The 17,750-nt window shown below is 43.0% G+C and overlaps 1 protein-coding gene across 4 annotated transcripts in view; it reads left to right on the top strand.

Annotated features, from left to right (window-relative positions):
- Positions 1-17,750, top strand: part of LOC139543864 (son of sevenless homolog 1-like) — a 71,639-nt gene that overhangs the window by 16,838 nt on the left and 37,051 nt on the right. For all 4 annotated transcript variants that reach the window (XM_071350387.1, XM_071350379.1, XM_071350369.1 and 1 more), the window contains exons 2-9: positions 1,147-1,272; positions 6,347-6,478; positions 9,939-10,103; positions 11,022-11,231; positions 11,538-11,681; positions 12,273-12,383; positions 13,425-13,523; positions 17,425-17,552. In XM_071350387.1, coding sequence (XP_071206488.1) covers positions 1,147-1,272; positions 6,347-6,478; positions 9,939-10,103; positions 11,022-11,231; positions 11,538-11,681; positions 12,273-12,383; positions 13,425-13,523; positions 17,425-17,552 — 1,115 coding nt within the window. The remainder of the gene's footprint in view (positions 1-1,146; positions 1,273-6,346; positions 6,479-9,938; positions 10,104-11,021; positions 11,232-11,537; positions 11,682-12,272; positions 12,384-13,424; positions 13,524-17,424; positions 17,553-17,750) is intronic.

Below are 17,750 nucleotides of genomic sequence, written 5' to 3'. Positions count from 1 at the left end.
ACTTTTTTGCCCCACTGTATGTAAACTTCCGACCTCAAGTGTGTGTGTATATATAACTTTGTTAAAACAATTCAAAATACGTTTCTATTGACTCTTCAGATACCCTAAAATGTAATCAAACTATAATTTTTCATACGGACAGTAGTATGTTCCTCGTGCGACCAAACACGAATTTCCAATAGTGTGTCTCAATACTAAAACTCATATTTCTTACTCGTTTTGGAAGAAACACGCCTGAAACCTTGAACACAGTGTGCTGACACCCTGTGGAAGCCATAGGAATTGCATTCTGGGAGCTAGATTACATTTTTTCCCTATACTTTCCATTGTAATAGTATGGGCTCTCTCAAAAATAAAATTCTGGTTGGTTTTTCTATGGATTTTCTCCTACCATATCTTCTGTGTTATAGTCTCCTACATTATTTTAACATTTCTACAAACTTCAAAGTTTTTTCTTTCCAATGGTACCAATTATATGCATATCTGGCTTCAGGGCCTGAGCAACAGGCAGTTTACTTTGGGCACGTCAGTCAGGCGGAAATTGAGAAAAAAGGACCCTAGCCTGAAGTGTCAGAACCCACATTTATTCAAATAAGTTTTTTCTCTGCCAAGAAGTTTCCTTTCCATTCTTATGTAGGTTTCATAATAGCAAGGAAATAACACTGTCACAACAGGTCTTAATATGCGTCATGACAGTGTTATGTCAGCTGTTAGGACATGACATGGTTATGACCGTGTTATGACTCTGCGGGTCAAGTAAAGGGTTACCTCATCTTCTCTCTTTTTTTAGTTGGGTGAAAAAATTATAAAATGTCTCTAAATTCCCTTACGTTGATTACTTTTTCCACGTTGATTCTATTCCGTGGAAACACCATTTATTCAACCAGTTTGGGCCCAGCTGGAATCCATACTGAACTAATAGCCTAGCCTCATCTCTCTTAGTTTCTGTGTGAAGGTGCTGAGCCAGATGCACCTCAAGCTTTTTAACAGTTGATCCAAAAAAAAGTGTAATGATAATCAACTCAACCTATACTGAACTAATACATGTTTACCACGTATTCTGCCGATCCAACCTTTTTAACAGCTGATTTAAAAAATAAAAAAAATAAACTCACACTGAATTAATACACGTCTCTCTCTGTGAAGGTGCTGAGCCAGGTACATCCCAAACTGTCGTCCCAGGAGGATGCGCTGCAGTACATCGAGGAGCTGATCCTGCTGCTGCTCAGCATGCTCTGCCAGGCACAGCCACGCAGCGTGCAGGATGTGGAGGTGAGGATCTCCGTCAATAGCGCAACAGTGTCTGGACCAAAAACCTTGTTGACCCCTTTTTTACAGGGTGTAAACAGAGGGGGTTTTACACACTTCCAAAGCAATAACAGGAACTTTGGACAAAAAGGTCCTTCACATAGAGAAAAAGGAATGTGTGTGCTCAGTGTTGTTTTGCCCTCAAATGTGATCTTTTACTGAAGCGTAGTTCCAGGTGATAATATCACAACATTTCAATCACAATTAAGTTGAATCGTTGTGATTGTGTTGTCTAAGCTGTATTATTAAAAGATCCCGTTTGGAAGCAGAAAAAGAGTGAGCAGACCTTCCCTTTTGGAGTCCCTCATGGAAACAACAACGAACTGTGGCGAGGTAGAAGTTGCCTCTAAATCACAGGTCTAGGATCAGACGACTGTTCCCCTGATCCTCTCATTTAACCAATCGTCTGGGAAATAAACTGACCCTTGACCGGTGATGGGGGCTACTTCTACTTAAAGGGGCAATCAGCATTTGCTACACTGAACTTAAATATAAACGCAACATGTAAAGTGTTGGTCCCATGTTTCATGAGCTGAAATAAAAGATCCCTGACATTTTCCATATGCACAAAAAGCGTATTTCTCTCAAATCCTGTGCAGCAATTTGTTTACATCCCTGTTAGTGAGCATTTCTCCTTTGTCAAGATAATCCATCCACCTGACAGGTCAGGGATATCAAGAAGCTTGATTAAACCGCATGATCATTACACAGGTGTATCTTGTGCTGGGGACAATAGAAAGCCACTCTAAAATGTGCACTTTTGTCACAACACAATGCCATAGATGTTTCAAATTGAGGGAGTGTACAATTGGCATTCTAACTGCAGGAATGTCCACCAGAGCTTTTGCCAGAGATTTTAATGTTCGTTTTAGAGTCTTTGGCAGTACGTCCAACCGGCCTCACAACCGCAGACCACGTGTAACCACGCCAGCCCAGGTCCTCCACATCCGGCTTCTTCAGCTGCGGGATGGTCTGAGACCAGCCACCCGCACAGCTGATGAAACTTTGGGTTTGCACAACCGGCGAATTTCTGCACAAACTGTCAGAAAACGTCTCAGGGAAGCTCATCTGTATGGTCGCTGTCTTCACCAGGGTGACACAATTGCAACAAACACAATTGCATTTTATCGATAGCGTGACGAGATCCTATATTTGTCACATGCGCCAAATACAACAGGTGTAGTAGACCTTATTGTGATATTCTTACTTACAAGCCCTTAACCAACAATGCAGTTCAAGAAATAGAGTTAAGAAAATATATATATAAAATAAATTACCAAATAAAATAATAACAAGGCTATATACAGGGGGTACCGGTACCAGGTCAATGTGCGGGGCTACAGGTTAGGTGAGGTAATTTGTACATGTAGGTAGGGGTAAAGTGAATATTCCGGGTGGCCATTTGATTAATTTTTCAGCAGTCTGATGGCTTGGGACTAGAAGCTGTTAAGGAGCCTTTTGGACCTAGACTTGGCGTTCCGTTACCACTTGCCGTGCGGTAGCAGAGAGCACAGTCTATGACTTGGGTGACTGGAGTCTTTGACAATTTTTTGGGCTTTCCTCTGACACTGCCTGGTATATAGGTCCTGGATGGCAGGAAGCTTGGCCCCTGTGATGTACTGGGCCCGTACACACTACCCTCTGTAGCGCTTTACGGTCGGATGCCGAGCAGTTGCCATACCAGGCGGTGATGCAACCAGTCAGGATGCTCTCGATGGTGCAGCTGTAGAACCTTTTGAGGTTCTGAGGACCCATGCCAAATCTTTTCAATCTCCTGAGGGGGAATAGGTGTTGTCGTGCCCTCTTCACGACTGTCTTGGTGTGTTTGGACCAGGATAGTTTGTTGGATGTGGACACCAAGGAACTCACTCTCGACCTGCTCCATTACAGCCCCGTTGATGTAGTCAACGATCAGCTCCTTTGTATTGCTCACATTGAGGGAGAGGTTGTTGTTGTCCTGGCATCACACTGCCAGGTCTCTGACCTCCTCCCTATAGGAGGGAGAGGGCACGACAACACCTATTCCCCCTCAGGAGATTGAAAAGATTTGGCATGGGTCCTCAGAACCTCAAAAGGTTCTACAGCTGCACCATCGAGAGCATCCTGACTGGTTGCATCACCGCCTGGTATGGCAACTGCTCGGCATCCGACCGTAAAGCGCTACAGAGGGTAGTGTGTACGGGCCCAGTACATCACAGGGGCCAAGCTTCCTGCCATCCAGGACCTATATACCAGGCAGTGGCAGATGAGATGAGACAGCCTATAGGGAGGCCTACCACTGTTGTGTCATCAGCAAACTTAATGATGGTGTTTGAGTCGTGCCTGGCCACGCATTCGTGGGTGAACAGGGAGTACAGGAGAGGACTAAGCACGCACTGCTGAGGGGCCCCCGTGTTGAGGATCAGCGTGGCAGATGTTTTGTTGCCTACCCTTACCACCTGAGGGTGGCCCGTCGGGAAGTCCAGGATCCAGTTGCAAGAGGGTGTTTAGTCCCAGGGTCCATAGCTTGGTGATGAGCTTTATGGGCATTATGGTATTGAGCGCTGAGTTATAGTCAATGAACAGCATTCTCACATAGGTGTTCCGTTTGTCCAGGTGGGAAAGGGCAGTGTGGAGTGTTTTCAACATGATAATCCACGGCCCCATGTCGTAAGGATCTGAACACAATTCCTGGAAGCTGAACATGTCCCAGTTTTTCCATGGCCTGAATATAAGACATGTCACCCATTGAGCACGTTTGGGATGCTCTGGATTAACGTGTACGACAGTGTGTTCCAGTTCCAGCAAAATATCCAACAACTTTGCACAGCCGTTGAACATTCCACAGGCCACAATCAACAGCCTGATCATCTCTATGCGAAGGAGATGTGTCGCGCTGCAAGAGACAAATGGTGGTCACACCAGATACTGACAGGTTTTCTGATCCACGCCCCTACCTTTTTTTTAATGCATCTTTGACCAACAGATGCATATCTGTATTCCCAGTCATGTGAACTCTATAGATTAGGGCCTAATTTATTTCAATTGACTGATTTCCTTTTATTAACTGTGACTCAGTAAAATCGTATAAATTGTTGAAAGTTATGTTTTTTTAAATATTTTGTTTCAGTATACATCAATTTTGGGACTTAAATTAATGATTTGTACGTATTGATTCTTGAAGAATATAATTTATAAATGCTTCATGAGCTTAGTTCAACTGTCGTACCCCATCAGAAGCCAAAATATAAGCTTGTTTTACTCCAATGTTTGTAAACAAACACTATATAGCCTCAAAACATGGTTAAAAGTATAATGTTGATATCATGGATGGCCAGTCCTTGCATCCATAGCACTGTCTATGAATTTGGTTGGTTCCATTTCTCTAGCCCCATCCCTCAGCTTTTTTCCGAACCGGGGCGGGGAGTCCACTTTGTTATTGTTTCTACTGCTGATTGCCGCTTTAAATGTCTGTCACAGCATAGCATTCCACTTAATTTCATTCTGTAGCAGACACACTTTTTATTGACAGCTGGTGAAGTCAGGGTTGCAGTAAAAGAGGATGTTGATTTTATGTGCCCACCCAAAAGGGGAAATTATCAGTGTTCGTGAAGTAAATTTATTTTAAACTCGGGTCACGGTGTACTTTAGATGGTTTGATTTGCACTGAGATAAAACTCAGTTTTCATTCATTTGTATTCTTACGAATCCAATCCATTTACCCAAAGTGACAGGTAGAAAAGTTAAGCTATTTACGGACATGTATTTTGACTGATATTGCTTTGACAATCATTTGAACAGAACTCACAACATTCTCATATCTTGATTGATTGGATGTCATTGAACAGTAGAACGTTTTCTTGCGCATCATCACACTGTTGCTTTTTGCTATTCTACAATGATAACTGACATGAGCTAATGCAGAAAACATCTGAAATCTTGCTTTGTTCAGTCCATGTTTTAGATGGCCAACCTGTTTTCACCTCTTGTTTTTGTTTTGTCTACCTTGACTCATTTATTGCGAGCAGAAGGTTCACGTGAAATCCGCAGGTGCTTTTTACGGTCCGTGACCCTAGCCATGGGGCATGGTAAAGTCAAACCATGGATATGTGGTCTCTTTTTACCATGTTTACTCCTCCCTTAGTTCTGTGCTCTCTCTTTCTGTTGACCTCTCCCTGTGACCCTGTCTGTATGAACTTTAACCCTTGACCTGCCTGGGTTGGTGACTGACCACTCTCATTTATGCTTGTGTATATTGTAGTTTGTGACCCATTGAATCCAATGGATTGCTGGAAATTTGTATTGTTTGTGTACTATGCATGTACTCTACATAAGAACTACATAACGCATTCATAAAGAGCTCCTTAATACCTTTTGTAAGCACAACATAAATGTTTGATTCCCTCAAATATACAACACAAACATTTTGTAAATGCCTAGGCCTCAGAAAGCCTATGTCAACTTGAAGTTGTTGACATAAGCTCTTATGACTTTTTATGTAGTGCTTATGAAGATGTCCTCCGTTAACTGTGGATGTATTTTGTAGTTCTCACCCTTTTTTTAAATGGTTACAGAAACTCTTAGCCTAACTCATACGTCAAGGGAGGGACATCCTGGTAGTGCCTGCAGCAGAAGTGTGACATGACACTTGACATGTACATGTCATGTACCCGCCCCCTCATTAACATAACCTGTTAGATGTCCCTTTTTTAAGGGAAAAGTCCCATGTGAAACGTCTGCGACAATAAAACAATGGTGAACGCATGGAAATGCTTATGTCAAGTGTCATAGGGCAGTTTGAAGGAGGAGGAGTCATGTTTGCCCCCAGTGAACGAAGACATGTTTGCTTTGCCTATGGATGCAGCATCAACAGAGGACCAGGAAATATGTAATTAAAGTAAATAAGAGATAAGTAAGGCCTGACTGCAGCCCAAATGGCACCCTATTCCCTATGTAGTCCACTACGTTTGACAAGGGCCCATAGAGCTCTGGTCAAAAGTATTGCACTATTGAAGGGCTCTCAATCTCCCTCACTCCTTCCCTCCTTTCCTCCCCTCAGGAGCGAGTGCAGAAGAGTTTCCCTCACCCTATCGATAAGTGGGCTATCGCCGACGCCCAGGCAGCCATCGAAAAGAGGAAGAGGAGGAATCCTTTGGCCCTGCCAGTGGATAAGATCCACCCGCTGCTCAAGGTAACCCATAATCCCAAATGTCTCTGGGTCATGTTCAGTAGGGCAAAGCATTTTGAAATGGAAAGCGAAAATGAATGTTTCTTACTGGACACTTTCAGCAGGATCAGACATTGATGCTGGCCAGTAAAAACATGTTGGGGCAGTATCTTCTCAGCTCATTTTGTTGTTCCAGTTTACCTGCTGTGTCACAGTCTGCTATTGAAAACCATTGAAAACTACACACTGAAAAGTAATGTTATTTGTATTTGAGCAAAATGATTGGCCGTTAATTCAACCACGCTCCTCGCAAGTCAGAACTTCTTGAGCACTCGCACTACATGAGTTGATGCCTTCACACGGCACACACGAGCTGTCCAGAGTAGAAAGAAGGGCTCATCAATCTACTCGCCAAGCTTATTTCTTTTAGGGAAAGTGGTTTACAAAAGTAAAACTTCAATAGTGAACATACTAGCAAAAATAATACAATGTCTACATTGCTAAATTATATTTGTTTTTTTTAATACAGTAATACCATAATAACCAAATGTAGCCTATTACAAGTTGAATATATATACAGACCAAGGATATCAACCTAGGCCCCTGCATGACCCTAATGCATTTACAAAGAAAAGGTTAACGTTGGACCCTGATTTCAGGTAGTTCGTTACTGTTTCAAAACTTTTTGTACCTACTGAACATGACCCTGGTGGCTAGACCAATCATAATGAAGGGACCTGTAAGGTCAGGATGTAGCCTAGGTCTTCAACGCCAAGTACGTTAGTCAGGCTGTGAACCACCCTGAGGAAACGGCTGGGTGTATTCAGTGATGTACAGTGCCTTCCGAAAGTATTCACACTACTTGACTTTTTTGCCCAAAACATTTTTCATTTGTTGTCAAGGATCTACACAAAATACTCATGTCAAAGTAAAAAAAAAATATAATCATATCTTGATTAGATAAGTGTTCAACCCCCTGAGTCAATACTTGTTAGACCTTTGGCAGCGATTACAGCGGTGAGTCTTTCTGGGTAAGTCTCTAAGAGCTTTGCACATCTGGATTGTACAATATTTGCCCATTATTCAAAAAAATTATCCAAGCTCTGTCAAGTTGATTGTTGATCATTGCTAGACATTTTCAAGTCTTGTCAAAATCGCCTTGAAAATCGGTCCGTAACTAGGCCACTCAGGAACATGCAATGTCGTCTTGCTAAGCAGCTTCAGTGTATATTTGGCCTTATGAAAGGTGAATGTGTCTCCCAGTGTCTGTTGGAAAGCAGACCGAAATCAAGTTTTCCTCTAGGATTTTGTCTGTGCTTAGCTATATTCCAATACTCTTTCTATCCCCAAAAATCTCCCAAGTCCTTGCCGGAGATGAGCATACCCGTAACATGATGCAGCCACCACCGTGCTTGAAAATATGGAGAGTGGTACTTAGTGATGTGTTGGATTTGCCCACGCTTTGTGTTCAGGATATAAAGTTCATTTCTTTGCAACATTGTGTGCAGTATTACTTTAGTGCCTTACTGCAAACCGAATGCATGTTTTTGAACATTTCTATTCTGTACAGGCTTCCTTTTCGCTCTGTCATTTAGGTTAGTATTGTGGAGTAACTACAATGTTGATCCATCCTCAGTTATCTCCTATCACAGCCATTAAACTCTAACTGTTTTAAAATCACCGTTGGCCTCATGGTGAAATCCCTGAGCGGTTTCCTTCCTCTCCGGCAACTGAGTTAGGAAGGATGCCTCTATCTTTGTAGTGACTGTGTGTATTGATACACCATCCTAAGTGTAATTAATAACTGCACCATGCTCATAGGGATATTCTATGTCTGCTTTATATTTTTATTTTAACCATCTACCAATAGGTGCACTTTGCGAACCATTGGAAAACCTTGTTGGTCTTTGTGGTTGAATCTGTGGTTGAAATTCACTGCTCGACTGGGGTACCTTACTAATTGTATGTGTGGGGACAGAGATGGGGTAGTAATTTAAAAATCATATTAAACACTATTATTGCACACAGTAAGTCCATGCAACTTATTATGTGACTTGTTAAGCACATTTTTATTTTAAAAATAAATAAATATCAATATGTGGATGAGGTAGTTGGGTGGGCTATTTACAGGTGGGCTATGTACAGGTGCAATGATCTGTAAGCTGCTCTGACAGCTGATACTTAAATTTTGTGAGGGAGATATGCATCTCCTGCTTCAATTATTTTTTTCAATTCGTTCCAGTCATTGGCAGTAGAGAACTGGAAGGAAAGGCGTCCAAAGGGGGAATTGTGCTCTACACTTCAGAAACATTTTTATGAAACAGACAAAGGATTGATTGAACCGCTTTTAACGTGACTCAATAAACAAAATAGACATTTTGTTTTTTCTTTGTCCAAAATGTTTTCTGTTTCAGTGCCTACTGAACACAGCTCGAGGAGCGGTATTGGCCACTTTTCTCACAGTACCTATACTGACCAATAGAGGGAGACATTTAACTGTTTTGTGGAATTGGTCACTTACTGAAAATCCATGATGAACCTGTCATGCTTAACAAAATGTATTCACCCATGCCAAATACTTTAATTGAGATGATATTAAAGGGGCAATATGCAGTTGAAACAATAACACATTTTGGTAAAAAGCTGTGGGATGGGTATGAAGAAATGTCGAAAGCCAGTATGAGGGTTTGCGCTCAGGCTAGAATGAATGGTGGCTGTAGAGTTCAAAGGGTACTCGCACTCAAACCATGAAAAGGAAAATTCCAAGGAGGCCGAGATGCAAAGATTTACTTAATTTAGACCATGCTTCCAAGAATACAAAAGGTTCTGAAAGACCTAAACTTTTTTACACTTTTTGTTGTATTCTTTTACCTATTGCCCCTTTTAAATAAGGAATGATAGGATTTACATTTTAGAATGGTAACTAACACCTAACCATATAGATGCTTTATTCGTGACCAAGCAACCTTTAAAAAAAACATGACTCTTATTGGATACTTGATAAGAACATTCCAACTATATTCTTTAGACCTTTTTTGCTATGAGCTGTTAGTGCTCTTTGTTTTAGAAATACACATACTGATGTACAGCAACAACAGAATTACTTGATTAACATCATTTTAAGAACACCGGTTATACAATTCTGAGCCTTGCATGACCATATTACATGACTTAATTAGTATTTAAAGTACCTATAGTGCCCAATTACTGTTCAATGATGTGTACCGGTAACCAAAACGCATAAAGGAATTCTTACCCTGCACTTTCTGTGTTCTGTGTACCATTCAGTTCTGCACCGTTTACATTAGTTTGAAAGTACGGCAGGGTCAGATTGTACAGTAGTCAAACCACACGGACCCTGCTTTTTACCCATGATTCCTCTCTTCCTGGGTCATGTTCAGGAGGCACTAGGGTACAAGACCGCCAGTACACAGTAGGTTTACGTAGTGGACTCATTTTCCCATAATCCCTCTCCCTTGTTCAGGAGGTACTAGGGTACAAGATTGACCACCAGGTGTCGGTGTACATCGTGGCCGTGTTGGAGTACATCTCAGCAGACATCCTGAAGCTGGCAGGGAATTACGTGAGGAACATCCGCCACTACGAAATCTCCCAGCAGGACATCACCGTGGCCATGTGTGCCGATAAGGTGAGTGTTAACACCTGTGTTGTGCTTCACAGTGTGTTGTAATGCATTATGAAGAGGATCTTCAACATCAGCTACTGTGAGATCCCCCAGCAGGACATCACTGGCCGTATGTGCCACTAAACCATTTCTAGTCGTCTTCAAGATTGACTGTACCAATCCCAGATTGCCCCTTTTATGTTGCTATGACTATGAAATTAGACTATGAAATAAATGCTATTGTTGTTGTTGTTGGCCTAAGTATGGCTGGTGGCGTGTGATGGTGAGAAGTCTCAGGAACCATACCGACTGGCCAATATACAACTAAATCTGGAGTCCGTAGGGTCATTTCTGAACGTACGCTGATGAAGAATGCCAGCTGAATGAGCGAGAATGTGTGCCCGCTTTTGTTCGCCTGTGCGTGCGCATGCATGTTTCTAAGCTTGGGTCTCTCGGGATCCATTTCAATTCAGGAAGTAAACTGAAATTCCAATTCCACATCTTCTTTACAGAGAATGACTGAAGAAAATGGGAATTTCAGTTTACTTCCTAATTGACTGAACTAAATGGAATTGACTCCAACCTGGTATCTATGCTGATGTCCCTCTGTGTGATTATTCAATCTATGAATTTTATTTTTATAAAGGTTCTATTGAACCTTTATTTAACTAGGCAAGTCAGTTAAAAATAAATTTATTATTTACAATTACTGCTTTCCCCGGCCAAACCCGGATGATGCTGGGCCAATTGTGTGCTGCGCTATGGGACTCCCAATCACAGCCGGATGTGATCCGCCTGGATTCGAACCAGGGACTGTAGTGACGCCTCTTGCACTGAGATGCAGTGCCTTAGACCGCTGCGCCACTCGGGAGCAAAAAGTGGTCCGTAACACTGAGTAATTGGTAAGAATATGTCTGGCCGCTTCTATTCCCCCCTCTCCAGGTTCTGATGGACATGTTCCACCAGGATGAGGAGGACATCAGCGGTTTTCCCCTGATGGACGAGGAGCCGTCCACCAGCGAGGAGCAGACCTACTACGACCTGGTCAAGACCTTCATGGCCGAGGTCCGACAGTACCTGCGCGACCTCAACCTCATCATCAAGGTGTTCCGCGAGCCAATTGCCTCCGACGCCGGACTCTTCTCCCACCATGTGAGTAGTGATGGAGGTACCCTCGCACACACTTGCACATCTATGGTCTTCCATCAGGACTTTGTTTGACTCGTCTTTTTCCACTCCTTTTCTCCCCTCTACCACCACTCTCACTTCTCTCCTGCCACCTTCCTGCATTACTCTGCTCCCCATCTCCCCATTCCACCCATCTTTCCATCACCCTCTCCCTATTCCCACACGACTCTCTCTCTTCCCCCAACTCTCTCCCTGCCTCCTTCCCCTTCCTTAATTCCCTGTCTCCCATCCTCTCTCGCTCTCTCCCCCTCTCTCTACTACCCCCTGCAGGACGTGGAGAACATCTTCAGCCGCATCGTGGACATCCACGAGGTCACCCTCAAGCTGCTGGGCCTCATTGAAGACACGGTGGAGATGACAGACGAGGGGAGCCCACACCCGCTGGTGGGCAGCTGCTTCGAAGACCTGGCCGAGGTGAGTGTGTTTGTGGGGGGATGGGAGGGATGGTGCGTGTGTATGTTTATGTGGTGTTTGTGGGAGCCCAGCTTGTTTGTGGTGGGCAGCTGCTTCAAAGACCTGGCCAAGGTAGGTGTGTGGTTGGGGGGGATTGTTATGCATGTGTGTGTGAAGCTGTCTGTGTTAAGAAATTGCTGTCTGCAAAAAAGTGTGTTTTTGTGGGGATGTGTGTTTACGCGCATATATATTGTGTTGGTGTGTGTGCTGTTTCTGCAAATAAATTGCTCCTGGGCACCCAAAGACTGAGCTAAAGCTTAGGCATTAGCTTGGGGAGCTAACAGGAGTCTTCAGGTACCAGTGAAGGTTGCTCATTACACAAACCACTTCTGTTACACTTACACCTGTGTCTGAAAATACATTGCTCTTGTGCACCACAATGCTGTTAGTCCGCCGAGCTTAAGCTTAGGACCTAGACATTAGCTCAGGGAGCTAACGCAAGTCTTCAGGTCCCAGGCAAGGTTCCTTGTCATTCACAGACCCCACTTACACCCTGTGGCCATTGTCATAAAACATGACATTTCATATTTGATACATCTTTTTTATATCCAGGAGCTGGCCTTCGACCCCTATGAGACGTATGCTCAAGACATCCTGCGGACTGGCTTCCACGATCACTTCCTCAGCCAGCTGTCTAAACCGGGAGCTGCCTCATACCTCCAGGTCAGAAGCCACACTCACCAGCCCCCCGCTGACCACACTCACCAGCCCCCCGCTGACCACACTCACCAGCCCCCTGCTGACCGCCCCCCGCTGACCACTCCTTATCATAAGCCCAAAAGTCAGTCTTGATTACTCCAATGTTTATGTTTTTGTTGTCGACTGATGTATTTAAATTATGTTTTTACAAAGTTATGAGTTGCTCTGATGGAATGTAATTAATCGTGTACTACAAATGTTAATCACGCGCTATTTGCATGTGAAGCATTTGCTTGTGGCCATTCTTGGATGTGCATCTAACAGAGTTTGGCGTTTAAATTCTGACTGTTAGGGCAACCAGGCAAGGTCCACGCCAGGAAGGCCCAGAAATATTTCTGGTATCTGATTGTTCTGGAAATTCTCACATAGGAACTTCACTGTGTGGAAGGATGTTTGATATGCTTTTTACATTTGTATCGCAAACACTTTTTTTTCATCTAGATGAAAGTGGCCATTTTAAGCCCTTTTTAGACCTGTACATGCCTCGTGTAAAAGCCTTTGATTTGTGAACCATACATGATACAGACAACATCTTGGTGTCATTGTGCTCCAAAATATGAATTAGAATTGTGAACAATTGTATTTCAGAATCTAGACATACTCCATATTTCAGAGCACACTACAATGAGTATAATTGCATCAAGATGGTGTCTGTATCATGTACGGTTCATGGATCATAAGGTCTTACAGGAGGCATTTTAGGTCTAAAAAGGAAAAAAGGCCACTTTAATAAATAAAATAAAAAGTGACTAAAATGTAAAAATGCATGTCAAACATTCCTCCCAACGAAGTCCCTGTGAGAATTGCCAGAATAATCTGAGATACTAGAAATGTTATCGGCCATTTCTGGGTGGATTTTCCCTAAGGTAAGAACTTTATAAACCCCCCCCCCCCCCCCCCCCAGACCACTGTTTGCATATCCCTGGTCAATATACCTTGATAAGATTTGACACTGTATTACCTGCCCAAGTTAACACTCATTTCTGTCTGTCTCTGAACCCCCAGTCTATATGCGAAGGCTTTAAGGAAGCGGTCCAGTACGTCCTGCCCCGGTTACTCCTGACACCTGTCTATCATTGTCTCCACTATTTTGAGATCTTAAAGGTAGGCATATATGAGCATTCATAATGTGATTGTTCCTCTGTAGCTCAATTGGTAGAACATGGCACTTGCATTGCCAGGATTGTGGGTTCGATTCCCAGGACTACCCATACGTAAAATGTATCGCTTTGGTTAAAAGCATCTACTAAATGGCATATATTATGTTTAATAATAAAGTTTATAAATAGCTTGTGTATCTATTACTGAAAGGTACTGCATATGGATCAGAAAGCCTTGGTTTCTCCCCAAACGATGATCCACCAGCCCACATTTGATGGGCTCAATGTTTTTTCTCTTAATATCTCCAGTTCCAAACAACAACAAAGGGGTCCCAGCTAAGGGATGGGGCAGGAGAAATGTAACCGCTCTCAAATTCATAGACCGATCCATGAATTCAAGGACTTGACCATCCATGAGATCAAAATGATAGTTTTAACCGTGTTTTGAGGCTATATAGTTCTTGTTTACAAACAATGGAGTACAACAAGCTTATATTTCGGTTTCTGATAGGGTACGACAGTTGAACTAAGCTCATGAGGCATTTTTGGGGTTATATTTTTCATGAATTAATGGCTATATATCATTAATTTAAGTTTTTTTTATTTTTTTTATTTTTATGGATGTATCAGTTGCAGATTGAAATTGCCCCTTAGAAGGAGAGTGAGGTTCCACTCTCCTCGTATTCTTTAACTTATTCAGACAGGTTTGAAATCAGAGAAGGGAGAGTAGGTGGGAGGGACAGATAATAGAAAGGGAGGATATGAAGATTGGTCTCTGGTGGGTAGTCATGCATGTGTTTAGAGCAGAAAGTGTTACTGCTGGACCACATGATCTGTACTAGTGTGGAATATCTGCTACCCGAACCATGTGCCCCCTCCGAGAGAGCCTTAGTGTTTGGGCTCCTTGTTCACCCTTAGGCCTAGATTTGCCCCCCACAGTCCCTATTCTCCAGTGAGCCTCTTTCCAGCAAGCCATGGAGGTGGCGGCTGCTCTGCAGAGGGCTAAATCGCTGAAATCCCTCATCTTAATTTTTTTTTATACCCCCAGCTTACTTACTGCGAGTCCAGGGTAAAGGAAAAGCGGGTGTGGAGAGAAGTAGTTTCTTTCCTTGTCTTCAGATGGCATAGCCAAAGGGACAGACTTAGGATGCAAACACATGGGTTATGTTCATTAGGCACCAAACGGAAGACAACAGACAAACCGGGAGGGACTACCTTTTTTTGTGCAAAATGCTTTTAAAACCTTTTGTGTTGCATGTTCTAATGAATATGACCTCGGTTTCTCCATCCACTCCTGGAGGTGCGTGGTTTCTCAATTTTCTCACAAGGTGGCAAACTTATGGTGTCTCAAGCCAATTCCAAGATGTAAAAACATGATTATCCTGGTTTTTGGGGAGATAGTTATCTTCTATCGTTGTGCAAATACAGTATGTAGACTTATACCATGGCATTGTAAAATACTTGTTTCTGATTGGCTTGAAGGGAATTCTAGAGTGTGCATTATTTCCCTACAGTGCACGGTAGAATTCAAAGGCTATATTTAATCCTTACATGTTCTATGTTTGAGCTGCTTTTGAAAGCAAAAGTCAAATTGAAAACATTTGCCATTGTTGAATTAGATTTTCATAGTACCACGTCTGGTTGTTTGGTTACCAAGGAAACTAGTAAACTTGCTAGCTACTTCAGTGGATGTTGAGTACATTTCTACCTGCAAATTAACACATTTTTAGTTGCAAATGTGTTTAATTATAGCCATGGTATAAAAGGGATAATCAACTCAGGGCTCTATGCGTTCTCTGGAAAATAATGCAACTCCGTGGGAGGTTAGTTCCACTCCGCTAGCACATCGTAGAACACTCCTTCCACGTCGTTCATTATTTTCCATAGAACGCATAGCCCCTCATTGATTAGCCCTTACATGTCATGTGTTTGTACAGGTATATACAAGCTTATATCAAACTATAATATAGACACTGTCACTACAGATGCAAAAGGTAGGGCTTTCTGTACTTTAACCACAGCATGCTAGCAACAGCCTTATTCTAAAATTGATTAAATCGTTTTTTCCCTCATCAATCTACACACAATACCCCATAATGACCAAAAAAACAGGTGTTTAGTTTTTTTTGCAACTGTATTAAAAATATTAAACTGATATCACATAAGTATTCAGACCCTTTACTCAGTACTTTGAAGCACCTTTGCCAGCAATTACAGCCTTGAGTCTTCTTGGGTATGAGGCTACACGCATGGCACACCTGTATTTGGGGAGTTTCTCCCATTCTTCTCTGTAGATCCACTCAAACTCTGTCAGGTTGGATAAGGAGCCTCACTGCACAGCTATTTACAGGTCTCTCCAGAGATGTTCGATTGGGTTCAAGTCCAGGCTCTGGCTGGGCTGTTCAAGGACATTCAGAGACTTGTTTGAAGCCACTCCTACGTTGTCTTGGCTGTGTGCTTAGGGTCGTTGTCCTGTTAGAAGGTGAACTTTCACCCCAGTCTGAGGTCCTGAGCGCTCTGGAGCAGGTTTTCATCAAGGATCTCTCTGTACTCTGTTCCGTTCATCTTTCCCTCAATCCTGACTAGTCTCACAGTCCCTGCCGCTGAAAAACAGTCCCTGCCGCTGAAAAACATTCCCACAGCATGATACTGCCACCACCATTTTTCACCTTAGGGACTGTGCCAGGTTTCCGCCAAACGTGACGCTTGGCATTCAGGCCAAAGAGTTCAATCTTGGTTTCATCAGACCAGAGAATCTTGTTTCTCATGGTCTGAGTGCTTTAGGTGCCTTTTGGCAAACTCCAAGCGGGCTGTCATGTGCCTTTTACTGAGGAGTGGCCTCCGTCTGGCCACTCTACCATAAAGGCCAGATTGGTGGAGGGCTGCAGATATGGTTGTCCTTCTGGAAGGTTCTCCCATCTCCACAGAGGAACTCCGGAGCTCTGTCAGAGTAAACATTGTGTTGTTGGTCAGGCCATTTTCCCCCTGATTGCTCAGTTTGGCCGGGCGGCCAGCTCTAAGAAGAGTCTTGGTGGTTCTAAACTTCTTCCATTTAAGAATGATGGAGGCCACTGTGTTCTTTGGGACCTTCAATGCTGCAGTAATTTTTGGGTATCCTTCCCCAGATCTGTGCCTCGACACAATCCTGTCTCAGAGCTCTACGGACAATTTCTTTGACCTCATGGCTTGATTTTGCTTTGACATGCACTGTCAACTGTGGGACCTTATATAGACAGGTGTGTGCCTTTCCAAATCATGTCCAATCAATTGAATTTACCACAGGTGGACTCCAATCAAGTTGTAGAAACATCTCAAGGATGATCAATGGAAACAGGATACACCTGAGCTCAATTTTGAGTCTCATAGCAAAGGGTCTGAATACTTATGTAAAGGAGGTGTTTTAGTTTTTAAAAATAAATTTGGTAAAATTTCAAAAAACCTGTTTTCACTTTGTCATTATGGGGTATTGTGTGTAGATTGATGAGGAAACTTTTTTTTTTTTAATAAGGCTGTAACGTTAACAATGTGGGAAAAAATCAAGGGGTCTGAATACTTTCCGAATGCACTGTATATATAAAGGAGGGTAAGACTTTCGTTGTATTTCACAAAGGGTCATGTGGTGTCAGTTGAATGTTGGTAGCCATTTTGTTCCTAGGTCGTCGCTAAAGAAAGTAAGAATTAAGGGGAAAACACTGGAGTTGAGGGGGTTGGGAATGCGAGAATGATGGAGAGGGCGAGCGATGAAGAATTTATTCTTTACTCAGCCCTAATCTTGCTCATGAGTTTGGCCTTATACCGACCGCATCATGATCCTTCACCGGACTCCCCCTACCAGCGAAACCACCTGACCCAACATTTTATTCTCTACCCACTCTTTCTCTGCCCTCCCTCCCTTTTTTCCACAGCAACTGGAGGAGAAAAGTGAGGACGAGGAGGACAAGGAGTGTCTGAAGCAGGCCATCACGGCGCTGCTCAATCTGCAGAGTAGCATGGAGAGGATCTGCTCCAAGAACATGGCCAAGAGGAGGCTGAGGTAGGCAGGGGAGCGCCAACTTACAACCCCTCCCGGTCCGTCCACACCTGGTTCTCTTTACCCAAGAAGATACAAAGCTAGCTCTGACACACACAATACATTTTGCACACACACTGACTGATGCAATAATAGAAATCCACAAGCAAAATATGGAAAGCTAACTCAGACACACACATAATGGCACAGACCAGAGATGCA

The sequence above is a fragment of the Salvelinus alpinus genome, chromosome 2 (assembly GCF_045679555.1).
Source record: "Salvelinus alpinus chromosome 2, SLU_Salpinus.1, whole genome shotgun sequence".
Lineage (NCBI taxonomy): Eukaryota > Metazoa > Chordata > Actinopteri > Salmoniformes > Salmonidae > Salvelinus > Salvelinus alpinus.
The sequence above is the reverse complement of the archived record's forward strand: the minus strand, read 5'-3'. Positions and strand labels throughout refer to the sequence as shown.